The sequence below is a fragment of the Atractosteus spatula genome, chromosome 2, assembly GCF_055471065.1.
Source record: "Atractosteus spatula isolate fAtrSpa1 chromosome 2, fAtrSpa1.hap1, whole genome shotgun sequence".
Lineage (NCBI taxonomy): Eukaryota > Metazoa > Chordata > Actinopteri > Semionotiformes > Lepisosteidae > Atractosteus > Atractosteus spatula.
In genome coordinates this window covers 42,485,737-42,499,821 of record NC_142707.1, presented here as the reverse complement: position 1 = coordinate 42,499,821, position 14,085 = coordinate 42,485,737, and the positions used below count along the sequence as shown (strand labels likewise).

General features: G+C 34.9%; 1 protein-coding gene across 1 annotated transcript in view; it reads right to left on the bottom strand.

The window, feature by feature from the left end:
• prep (prolyl endopeptidase) overlaps positions 1-14,085 on the bottom strand; it is a 55,356-nt gene that overhangs the window by 38,394 nt on the left and 2,877 nt on the right. Inside the window, exons 4-7 of the mRNA XM_088935308.1 lie at positions 10,698-10,828; positions 4,664-4,873; positions 3,931-4,052; positions 1,785-1,890 (exon numbers count right to left, since the gene is read on the bottom strand). Coding sequence (XP_088791434.1) covers positions 1,785-1,890; positions 3,931-4,052; positions 4,664-4,873; positions 10,698-10,828 — 569 coding nt within the window. The remainder of the gene's footprint in view (positions 1-1,784; positions 1,891-3,930; positions 4,053-4,663; positions 4,874-10,697; positions 10,829-14,085) is intronic.

The following is a 14,085-nucleotide window of genomic DNA, read 5'->3' as shown; positions in this document are numbered from 1 at the left end:
CAAGTGCCACACTGGGAATTGACACAATTCCAGAAAGCCTGATAGAGATTGCATGATTGAAAGACTTTGCGTCTCAATATTGTTGGAAGGCATGACCTTGTACTCTAGATGCTTACTGTACATACAAGTACACTAGAACCCTAGAATCGTGGCAGGTTCCACCTGGTTACTGTGTGTAAATTATTTCAGAACAAACTAAGTGCTTTCAGAAAGGGTGTGGGCTGTGCTACAAGCAACAAGTTACATTGGTGAATTCCATCCAAAGAAGATATGCAAAAACATGAAAGGCTAAAATTTTAGGGCTGAAATTATTTAGAACTAAGTTCATAATGAAACTGTGAAAACACATTAGTAATTGATCTGTGCTTTAAAGTGAAGAATATAATGCAGTATACTTCAGACACAAGAAAACATGATTCAGATGCAGATGATGTCACAGTAGTCAACAGCAACAACTCAGAAATTGATCCCAGATTTGTCCAATGCGAACTACATCAATATCAATGCTAAGATAATGAAAAAAATCAAGTATTCATTGGAGAACTCAGTGCACTTACAAGAAATACTAGACCTAAACAAATGTACAAAACAGGAATACATAAAAGACACAAGATGCAATTAAGCAACAAACTACTCGATCATGTTATATTTAACATGTTAACATTAACAAGAAATTGAATCCTGAATTAAGCTGACTACGGGCTAATAACTTACAATATTTACAAAAAATTTTAAGTATTTCTTTGATGCCATACCAAATGACCTTTGATCATCTGAACTACAAATTATTCTGCTTTTATAAAACCAGGTATCTTATATTTTACAGTTGCATGACATATCATGGCAAAAGGACTACTGCATTGGTAAAAATACAGAGTTTGCTGCATTATTCTAATAGTACCCTAAATCACAAAAAATACCCAATACCCTTAATCACAATGACATAGGTACTTATGATATTCATGTTAATGTGCTCAACACTCTGAAGCTTGGACATAGACCAAATGACAGTGAAACAGTTTTCACAAGCATTTATGAGGCCTGACATCTCCAAATCACCACTCTTATTACAACACACACTCCAATCACAAGAGATTTGTTTCAATTATTGTTTTTTTTATTCTTATTAATCTAGAAGTTAATATAACATAGTAAGCATCAAAAGCATGCAAATCAGAACATTTCAAAATCTTATAAACAACATCAGACCTGAGGAGAGAGAATTCCTCATTGCTAGGGTGCATAATTAAAGGTTTCGAATGATACATAAAGTAAGATAGATTCAATAATATTTGTGGTAGTCTTATAAAAATCATTTTTTTAATTTTCTTTAATTTCCCTTATGGTTAAACAAAAATTCTATGAACTATACAACACCATTATAGCAATGCAAATCTAAGCATTAGACTTTCATGAAGGCCTGTTACTCTTAAGTGTGAACTATTTTCTTTCCCTTAACAATATGGACTTATGTGATGAAGCAGCAGACTTGCAAAACAAACTGTCATACAAGAGAAAATACTTTAAAAAATTAATGATATACTCAAAGCTGAAACCACATGTGAGCTTTGGATATGAATATTGAACATTTACAGTCCAAACAATTCACTAATTAAACTAAACAAAACTACCAAATGGGTCTCTGTATAACCATCTAGGAGCTATGCATTTTGTTAGTTGGCATTAAGGTTATGTCACATACTTTTTAAAAACAATCAATATACTGAATCTGACTTAAAATCATGCTGACAACATTTTAAATGAATGTATATATATTTAGATACCTTTTATTCCCTCTGGGACCTCTTGGAGATCACAGTACCACAGTCTGTTCACTGGGTCACAGCCTTCATGGATAGACAGCAAGACATACCGTCCATCATCTGACACCTGCAGTACAAGGACAACAAACCACTACTTCAAGATTCCAAAAATAATGCTTCTCAGGAAATACTGTTATCCAGCTGTTAGAGGACCAGTTAAAACAAAACTAAATATTATGACTTCTTGAAGCTCTAATGTCTCTTACAAAAAAAAACTGAGCCTCATATCAACCCAGCTTTAAAAAGCTAACTTTAAACAACACATCTAATCAGTCTTAAGATGGTTTACAGGTACTCCTTAATTGGCTGCTTGCATAAAAAGGCAATAAGCAAATTCCTTTGCATTAAAGACATTGAATTCAAGTAGTAGTAATATTGATGTATTTCAGTTAAAGTTGTGTACCCAATATGAAATACCACCTTTGAAATCGGTAAATAAGCAGATAATTTTTTTTAGTAACCTTCACACTACATTTTAGATATGTCAGTTCTACAATTCTATGAATGCTATATTCAACAGCATTATAAACTTACTCATACACTTTTAAATGTGACTTGTTCTGACAATTCTAAACAGTACAGTAAAAAAACTTGCATAATTTAAGGATAGCAGACTTCATTCAAAAGTGACTAGCAAAAATATTAGCTTTAATGTTGTTAAACAGGGCAAATTAAATTCAGACTTTAAGTTGCTTAATTGTTTCTTTGATAGAAAATTTCACAAAACACCTCTAGGTGTTTACTCATAATGTGACAGAAGCACTGCACTGTACAGTGAAAATATTTGAGTTAAATTTGAATTATTGTTTCTATGTCTTTGGAAACATCTGCTTGCTAATCAAGACCATGATCGTAGATGTATAAATTTCAACAATAAGAAAGGAAAAACCATGTATATCTGACACATAAGCTCAATAGTGACAGACCAAGATACTTAGAACAATTAAAACCGGACACGTTTCATAAACGCTTATAATTAAATTTTTAAACGTTGTGCATGAAGCAGTAGATGTACCGTATCAAACAGGTAAACTAAGCTACATTTACATAAAATTAAACTTTTTAAAAATTTACAATAGATTTTAATAAAAATACTGTGTAAATTTTAAAATTGTCACAATATACACCTATGGAAAAAACAATTTATCAAAATATTTTAAATACAATTACACCATGTAAAAGTTTATGGTAGCATTTTGGAATTATAATTTTTACAGCCAAATTTTTTTTTAGAATTCTAAGCTATTACTTAGAAATTCAGATTTTGTGATTTGATTTTATGAGTGAATTACTGAAAATCTATATAAAATCACGAAATTTTCAAATAAAAGTGATCAAATATAATGTCGCAGCAGAAGTGTTCGCCTGAAGAATAACGGCAACCGAGTGCTAACAAAAAAAACAGAAATGAGATCACAGATACAGTGGAAAATGATTTAGCCAATCTTGCAAACTGGGCAAAGTGTTTCAGTGACACAACTGACGTTATCAGAGAAAGCCCTTTGCACAGAGATAAAATTGAAGCCTACAGTACATGCCTGGCTTTGTACGGTTCTGTCAAATCACTGCTAACTGTTTTTAAAGCCTGTTGAGAGGTTGATCCTAATCAAGTCAGGCTTCCTGACCTCGCAACACTCAATGTGTTTGAGGCTGCTCCATGTTTGAAGATGATGCATTGAAAGTTACCAAATATATGAAACATACAGCAATAGATTAAGAAATTAAGTGCAATGATTAAGGTGTATTGGTGCAATTTAAATTATGGCTTTCTAGTTCTGTGATATCTCGAAGATGTTTATTTATGCTAGACAGCGTGGGCTGAGAGATTGTTTTTATCATACAAACTTATTTTACAGGAAAATTGGCACTCAAAATGCCAACAATGTGATAACTCAAACAACTGCATAAACATGCTTAATTACAAAAATTCTATACTGTATATGTATACAAGTATTCTCTATATGTATACATTTCTGTGATGTTATTGGCCCCACCTTTAGCGTATCCTTTAACTAAGAATCCCCATGCCAAAATTGCAGAATTATGACATTAAAATAAATGAACTAAACATGTCATCTGGTTTGTCTTAGAAAACGACCAGGCATACCTCAGCTCCACCCATCCATTTTGGATTTTCTGGAAACTCTACACAGAGAACATCCTCCGACTGAGGTGTGCCAAGAACATGATAATACAATTTCTGGTGCAAGTTAGTGGATGTTTCTGTACCTTGTGTATATAAAAGAGAAGGGGTCAGTATTCTTACACATACAAACATGACACAAAGAATAGGACATGGGCATACTGAGACAGAGCAGTCTTCTCCAACTGCACTGCTTTTTCTCATTTTTAAATAATGTCCCACATTCAGGGCCAACTTTTATTCTGTTGTTAAACCACCCTGACTTATGGTTATTAAGAAATAATTTCTATCATAATTACAGTAACAATTCCTAAGGACATAACAGTGGAGTGGCATTATTCCAAAACAAAATGGGTATGTGTGAAGATATGATTTCAATCTTTTCCAACTTATACAAGATAATTGTGACTTCTCCACTCACTTGTGTACCTGAGTTTTAAATGTTTCTCAATGTATTACTGTGCAGTTAAGTCTTCCCTTATATGGAAGTTCTATATACAATTATGTCCATATTAACAATGCAACTAGGTCATGCTGTGATAAATAGCCTACTTTCATTTCAATGGCTTCCACAATTGAGCCAGAAAACAAACATCTGACTGAAATAGAAAGACTGATTTATGAAACCCTTCTAGCCCTTTAGAGGTGACATGACTATTTGAACTTGATGTTAGGAAGTTAAGAGATGCCCTGTTACCATCACTCTTCCCGTCCTGAATGGGGTAGGAGTTGTAAAACAAGCCCTTCCCATCGTGAGTCCAGGACATGCAGCTGAACTTGACTCGTTCCAGACGGTCCTCCAACACTACAGGGCCATCCACACGCAAGAACTTGATCTCCACCCAGTCAGAGCCACTGGCACTGACGCCATATGCAAAATATTCTCCATCTTCTGTAAATGTATAGCCTGTGAGAAAATAGAGGAGAGATCATTTTAAGGATATGTAAATTAATACCTAGTCTTTGAAAGTGTTTTTAGAATACACCAGAAGGCCTAACTCTCAGCATTTAATTTGTAAATCATGAGGTGCCGCAGCTCAAGGTGAACGGAAGAGACCAGATGTGTGAGGGAAAACAGAGGTCCTAAGCGCATGTCACAGTTAAACGCTCCAATGCTCATCACCAATGTAATGTACTTTCAATGCATTTTCAAGCCAATACAGATTACATGTTACAAAATGTATTTAGTAATTTCAAATGCCATACTTTTTCTTATAAGGCCATGTATATTTTATACACATTACCACTCTAATGTTGTCAGAACCTGATGGTATGATCTCCCACTGACCCACAGTGTTTATATGCCATAGGTAACTAAATGGCAGAAATATATCAGTTTATGTTTGGGATAAAATCCCCATATTTTCTTCATTTTCATAAAATCATGTTTTAAATACTTTTGGTTTAAAAAATGTATGAGCAGGCATGTAACGCATCAAGGCACTTTTTATTGTTCAAACAAGTAGCCTCATCCAGCATTAGCCAGAGTTCAGGAGTGAACTATACTATCTTCTCAATCAATTTTTTCCTCATTTCTGAGGAAAAGTGTTTTTGAATGTTCCAGCATGCAGTATTGCAATGCAAAACCCGTCCCAGATCAATTCCTGGCAATCAACACTGGCAGAGCGTACACTGCATCAGAAGAACAGCAAAGTACAAGGCTACACATCCTGTCCCTTTTTCTTCTGTGAAAAAAGTCTGTTTTAAGTTATTCATGCACAGTGAGCAAATATGATTTTTTTTTCTTGGAAAAGTAATCTAGGTGCCAACAAGATAAAACGGTGACTGTCTTTAAAATGAATTTTAAATTGTAAACGCACAAGTTAAATTTCTCATGTCACAAGGAGGTGCCAGGAAATCTTGTTTCTTAAGAATCTGCATATGGTGCTTAGAGTGCAGCAGACCTCTACCAAGTAGTCCGTGATTACTTGCCACATTTCAAGACATTCCTTGTCAATCTGCTCTGAGAAGAACCTGAAATAGAATATTTTATGTGCTACTGAACTGTGCAACGATGATTTCAAACGGGAGTCTTTAACAGAGGTTAGGATGCTGTTACGGTATGCTGGAAACATTATGGTATGTTGTGGCTGCTGGAAAAACTTAAATTCCAACATAAACCATTCCTCCATTATTTTGTTTAAAAAAACATGCCTCTGAACATAATTTAATAATTTAAACATAATGCATTAATTTAATTTTTAAAAATGAAAAAAAGATGGGGCTGCATAATGAATAAACAACAAATAATTGATAAATTATTAATTATAAACACAAAAAGAAACTTAAAATAATACATATATTTTAATCAGCCACAGACTTACATTACCCAAATTAATGAGCTTTCTGATCATGTGACATGATTACATTAGAGAAGCTACTCCAGAAAAAAACAGCAGTAGTTCCAATAACTAAATGAAACTATAGGAAAGCTTGCCTTTTATCTAACACAACTAAAAAAGGGTAATCTAGAAATATGCAATATACTATAATTTATTTATACATAAAGATACACAAATCCATCTATTTACGAAAAACTAGGACTTAAATACACACAGAGTAGAAAGAGCAAAGATGTGGTGGTTTTTACAGGTATTTACAGGATAAAGGGGAGATATGAGAGAAAGAATGCATCTCGGTCCTAGCTTTGTTTTCTCCTTCACATTTGAAGGCTTCACGGCTGAAATGCTTCCATTCCTGCTTGTCAACAAGGAATTAACTTCTGCTTGTTCCTTTGCAGATCACAAGCTGATGCAATTCCTCACTAACATTTATTTATGCGGCAGATCCAATAAGCATGCCATTACATGGCAGCCCTAAAAGTGAAAGATACAGTACAATAAACACCTTGAACTGTACCTTCTGTTTGTACAAAGATTAATATTATCTGTGGAAAACTGAGAAGGGCCACAAAACTGGTACATGAACAGTACAAGTTTTGCTTTTCTTGAATTCATTTTTGCAAAAAAAACAGGCCATTGTTTTTTAATCATTATACCCTCAAAAAAACATAACTGTAGTGTATACCATCCACATTCAGAGTATTGTGTGAAAAACAAACATGGCATTTTGTAATATTTCTGTCATTAAATTGTACAAGGTATTAAAACACAGCTGTCTTTTTTTATTCTTACACTCACTGTGAGTTGCTAATAGTGTCAAAACCTATGTAATTATATTTATCATACCAAATCCATCTCAGTGCAAAAATCAAAGACATTTCAAATACATTTTGGCTCAAGTGTTAAACCATGTATTATTCAAATACAGTACTTGTATAAATCACATTCAGTAACCACTTTCCTTGTACTGTTCTGAGAAATGCATTTCCTTTTAGAAGGAATTTGATTCCTACTTCAACTCAAAAGGCATAGTCATAGAAGTTAATACTGGTCAAAAGGCATGGCACCCCCTGCACATCGACATATTTCTCTTCAATTTCCACTTCTGCTTTAACACAGCTGAGAGTCTCCTTGGCTGACAAGGACAAAACAGCAGAATAAAACAGGGAACAGTTCCAGGGACTCTACAGTGCACACGAGCAGGAGAACAAATAAGGAAAATCTTCTCAACACCACCATGATCACAAACTTGGACAACATTCTTTTATCTAAATCAATATCTCACTAATCCATGAGGAGTTTACTATTGTGCAGCAGAGGCTTTCCCCCTGCAATTAAATAAAGCACAGTGGGTGAATTGAGTCTAAGGCATACGAATCACTTCAATTCAACCACTGGCCTAGAGAAGATTATGGAAAAACAGACTTCCACACAAGATTGTACAAGACTACATGAGCTCCAAAAATATTTAACAGATAAATTGAAAAATTGTTGTACATTAAAATATTACATTAAGTTTAACTCAAATCTAAATTCTCCTGTATACATAGTTTCACGAAAATCCAAGTATATTAAGCATGGCAATCTTTTATGCATTCATAACTTTTGAAAAGTAAACTACATTGCTGACCAGACTTTATTTTCCAGACACTGCCATCTTGTGGACACGATTACCTAACAAACATCTTCTGCAGAACGTCCCCTGCCACTGACATTGAGAGAAGAGAGAAAAAGCTGTCTGAATAATGGGGAGTGTGTCAGAGAAGTATGGAGCAAAGATCTCTCCAAGCCAACCTGTCCCCCTTTTACCCGTCTCCCTGCAATGGCACTGCCCATTCTGCAGGCATCCTTTTACAGGGATTCCAGACTGCTGTGTGAGAAAGACATTAACATTCAACTCTAAAGGTTCAGGTATTCCTCCCACATCGCAATGATCGACAAAAGTGAGATGTACAAAAATTATTTACAGATTGCTGCCTTGGACACCCCCCTTTAGTTCATTACAGTGATTTCCTCACTTCTACTTATTCATTCTCAGGTTTTCTTTTGCCGTCCAAACTACTGATTATAGTTCGAACCGGATTTAAAAATATGAAAAGCATTTCTTGTGGGAAATAAATTAAGCACATCTTTACAGAGAACCTCATCTACCTACAACGTGTGCAATGTCACTATAACTATAGTAGCTTAAATATGACCCACTAACCCAAGACAAATGGTCAATTCATCCTAAGAAAAATCTTATATAGGACATGTCAATCTCTGCTGTAAATGCTGAAAAATGCACTGGGTTTTACACTCTGCAATGTACTATAAAGAGAAAATGTTTCAAGACTTAAAGTTACTTGATATCTCGTTTTTTCTTATGTTTTGTTCTAATATGATCAAATCTATGCATGGAATAACCCCCAAATTATATAAAGTTTACACCCCCTTTCAAAATTTCACCCTTTGTTGAGTTATAACCTTGCTTTAAAATGCATACAAAATGTCATTTATCTACCCATCCTACCCAACAATGTCTACATGCATGGCACTACCAAGACCCTGCCTAGATCAGGTCATCCATTCAATCTAGATGAGCAAGCAAGAAGGAGACTGATCAGAGAGGCTACTAAGAAGCCAACGGCAACTTTGAAAGAGCTACAGGCTTTTATGGCCAAGACTGGTTACAGTGCAACAACAATATCCCAAACAATCCACAAAATGTATAGTGGCAAGGAACCTTTTATTCAAAGAAGCCCAAAACTGAATCCCATCTGAAGAATGCAACAAAACACTCAGGAGATTCTGCAGCCATATGGATGCCAGTTTCGTGGTCTGACGAAACTAAAATTGATCTTTTTGGGCTAAACGCAAAGTGTTATGTTTGCCGCGAATCCAACACTGCACCAAGAGAAGATCACCATCCCTACTAGGACGCATGGTGATGGCAACGTCATGTTATGGGGATGTTTCTCATTGGCAGGTACTGAGGCACCTGTCATAACAAAGGGAAAATGAACAAAGCAAAGTACAGAAAAGCACTCTGGAAAAGGAAAACCTGCTGCAAAGCTGAAACTGGGTTAGAAATTTACATTTCAGCATGACAATGATTCAAAGCAAATAGCCAAAGCTACACTATGGTGACTAAGGAGCAAACATGGTAAAGGTCCCTGAATGGCCCAGTCAGAGACCCGACAAATTCAACTGAAAAATTGTGGCATCACTTGAAGATAGCTGTCCATATTTCCAAAGAACTTGACCTAGTTAGAACAGTTTTGTAAAGAAGAATGGTCAAATACTGTCAAATCTGTTTTCAAAATTGGTAGAGACCTACCCCAACAGACTTACAGCTGTAAGTGCTGCCAATGGTGCTTCCACCAAGTATTAACTTGGGAGATGGGGACTTATCCAATTATTATATTTCAATATAGGTTTTTTCAACACTAACACATTTTCCCCTTGAAAGCCTGGAGCATGGTTTGCAGATAAGAGGATAACCTCATTTAAATGGAAACTCTGAGGCACTCACACAACAAAATATGAAAAAAATGTTTAAGGGAGATGTAGACTTTCTTCAGGCAAAGTCACACCGGTTTTGACTTTGTTGTCCCAATATTTGTGGAAGGCACTATATATGATCTACAATCTTATCTAGACAACCCCAACCACAGAAAAACAGACTCTTTCAGATAGACATAAGAAACAGATGCTATATTTGTCTGCTCTTCATCTGCCTTTAGTCTAATTCAAGCCCAGCATATTAGTGAAAAGCATTCTACCAGAATGTATGGTTAGAGGTACTTTCTATGGAAAGCATAACTGGCCTGTTACACACTATATCTGAAAAGTTTACACAGCCTGTAAAGAATCACTACCTGGTTCTATCATACGTTTCCCATTCATCAAGACTGTGTTTTACCTGTACAGCACTCCCTTCTATTATCCAAATGGATCTCATGCCTTGTGCCAAAACCCAGAAGTCATGAAGGGAGATTCATCCTGCTGCTGTTGTCTGCACCCAGTCAGCTGACAAATCTCTACACTGGGTAATACTCTGCAGTGCGTGAGCACAAATCAGAGTTACAGCTGCATTAAAACTTTGATTTCTGTGTCAATTTCTGTTACAGTGGCATAGAGATTAAAATCGGGGGGAAAAAACAATGGCATACAGGAGTCAAAGAACTTGAAATAGAAAATCAATATTATATTCACACTTGTACTGCATAGCAATTTCACTCTGTAAGACATACTATGTATATTTACTACATATCACAATGAAAGATAGCATTCAAAAGCAAGTGGCAGAATGTGAAAACTGTATGCAAGAACAAAGAATCTTAAACCTACCAAGGATTGTACACAATGAAATTTAAAGCTGACTGGTAACAAAAGATTGTAACCTACCTCTTAAAGCAATTGTGCCATCTTCTGAAAACTTATTTGGATCAAGAAAAACTCTTGGCTCTGAATCCAAGGAATCCTGGACATACATGACACTCTGGTTTTGTAGTCCAGTGTTGTAGAAATGAAAGTACCTAGAGGAAAGCAAAGAACATCCTGAATACTAGAAGTGCTGCATAGAGAGATAAATGAAAAGAGAGATGAGTAAAAAGTAACGTACAAATCATAGCATTTCATGTTTAGTTTTAAAAACATGTAAAAATAGAAAAAGATTAACAAGTATTTTTTTAACCAGATAATAACCAGAAGTGAAACAAAATTACACAAGTACACCACATATACAGTGCCTTGCAAAAGTATTCACCCCCCTTGGACTATTTCACATTTTATTATGTTATAGCATGGAACTATAATGTATTTAACTGAGAATGTTTGCCACTCATCAACACAAAGTACTATATAATGTCAAAGTGAAAAAAAAAATCAGACATTTTACTACATTAAAAATAAAAAACAAAATAATTGAATGCATAAGTATCCACCCCCCAGAGTTAAACCACCATTGGCAGCAATTACAGCTGTGAGTCTCTTTGTGTAAGGCTCTATCAGCATTGCACATCTTGACACTGGAATTTTCCCCAAAAAAATGTGATTCCTAACTGAAGTCTATAATGTCATAAGTAGCTATAAATAATAAAGAGCATGTTTTTTAACAACATGACAAGAAGATACACGGACACTTGACTAAATGACAGGAAACTTAATTATCAGTTTACATTTGCCCAATTAAAATTATTGTATTAGTATGTACAATTCACTTAAACACATTCCCTTTATATTAGGAAAGCAGACAATATCTCTGGTAGAGATGCATTTTTATTTAGGCAAAGGAATGTTTGACACTACTTCTATGATGTGTAATATTACAAGGAAAAGAAGGATTTTTATAGCTACATAAATATACAGTCAAGCAGAGCCAACCGGAAGCCTTACACCATTAGCATTCTGACTGTAGGCATTTTATTGTTCAAATAGACCTCTTCCTATTGCTAAAAGAAGACTTTAAAAGCAATTAGTAAAGAGAAGATGGCACCAAGTTAACAAAAAAATTAATGTCTTTGATAAATCATATATAACTTACCAATAAACATGGTGCACATAAAGATGGAAGTATTAATGCACTCCACAGTTTTTAATTTATGTGTCATGCATCACTGCAGTTAAAGAGATTATAGACAGCAATGGCATTCTTCATCGACAAAGACAGAAGAGATATATGCACTTCTGTCTGTCAACAGACTTAATTGTTTTAAAGTCTGTGATTATATTAGAAGACAAATCGGACCTATCAGTACAGGAACAATCACAATCAGTATAACTGTTAGCATTTATGATGGCATTTTATGCCACAGATGAATATATCTAAGCCTGAGGTATAATCATGGAAATTACTTTTTCAATTAAATATGAAAATCCAGATAATTTAATCTAAAGGAAATGCATGGGTCATTAAATAGTTTATGGTTAAAGTGATTAACTTCTGCTTCACCAAATTATAAACTACAAATCAAACCCATCTCACACAAAGACATCTTTAAATGAACAAATATATCACACATAAACCTAAAACTGATCCTAATAAAAAAATCATTGAAGCAATATAAATATAAAACACAACTGCTGCAGCCACTGAAACAACTGTTCCAGCAGTTTTATTTTGTTTACTCCTTAAGAAGGTTCTTATTTACTATACTTGAGGGGTGAATTTCCCGAAAACGATGAATCTTAGAGACTAACGAGCAACTTTACAATGTACATACGTAATGCACGTGCTACTTTTTCGTGTGTTTCCCAAAACGATCATTTTACAAGCGATTAAAAAGTACTTCTTTGTTAACCCCGACCCTGAAGTCACTTAGCAAAAAGCATCACAAGTCGATTAAAAAACAATCGATTGACAATACTTTCATTATATGGTGTCGGTTTTGGTCCTTCAGTGGGATGAAATTAAGTTGTGAAAAGGAATATGAAGTAAACATGACATCATAATTTAACAACCATTTAAGCGAAAGCTTATAGATAGGCACAAAATGGGACACTTATTGTTTCTAAGAGAAAATAAAATAAATGACTGACATGCCGTAAATGAAAACCAAGTTTAACTGTGTGGACAGTGTATGCATCCTGTATGACATCTTTGATTTAAAGCAATATTTTTTGGCGCGCTGCCATTGTTAAGAATCAGTGTTTCATGAGAATATACTGTTGTTATTTATAGTTGTTGGGTGAATTGGAACTCCATTTTAATTGGTCTTGGACATCTGGAAAATTAACTACTAAGCTTGGCATGTGTCCCTCAACAAATACAGGACCTATAATCAAATTTAAAAACAAGTAGGTCTAAGCTTTACCGTCAACATAAAATGGTATTCGAACTTTAAATATTGTATCGACCGTGGGTTTCGGTACGGAATGGAGCAGGTGTGGGACTCAGGGAATGGGGTTGAACAACACAATTATTAACTCGAATCGGGAAAAGTACACACACAGGGACAGGGATTACACCTACACTAACATACACACACACAAAGGGAAGAGACTGTATCCCAGCCTCCGTCCCACTATATACAGTCCGGTAGTCCCGCCCCCAGGTGCTGGTCTCAGCCCGCCTTGCATGTACATGGCTAAATTATATTATAAATACATGTTAGGCCCAATGATTTAACTTAAATAATGCATTACTGCATTTCATCCTGAAAATAATATTATCTAGTCAAGTATAAAAAGTGTATTGTAACGGATTGGGGTTGTCTGGGCATGTGCCCTTGCCGCTCCCATACAAATACAAGTAGAGGAAAAAATACAGATAAAAGAAAGAAAACATAAACAGAACAAAAAAACAATTAACTGCCAGCGGTAATGAGGTAAATATTTATGTAACCAAGTTATATTTTTACATATATCAAATGTTTTCCTTGCTTTGGCATTTTTCACATTCTTTAAATACAATTTAAACCCCACCTCAAAAGTACTAAAAGAGGGAGTATTATTAAAACATTTGACTTATGAATATGAAATTTACCCAAGATGACTAATAAATTCATTACTGTATAAATAAATGTTCTTTTTTCAAATTTCCTCTTATATAGTACAACAAAATATCTGGTTCTAAGGTTGGCTCAAGAGGCAGCCAGTTTAAGAAGCACTTAGTGATAAACGAGTGCGTGGGGGAGCACGTAGATTACGAAGGATTTAATGTGCTAATTTAGTTACGATGGATTTTGGGAAACACTCGTAAATTAACGATAGATCTTAAGATCAAGTTTACAATGTTCTTAGAGTTACGATGCTTTCGGGAAACTCACCCAAGGTCTAAACACACTCAGACGTG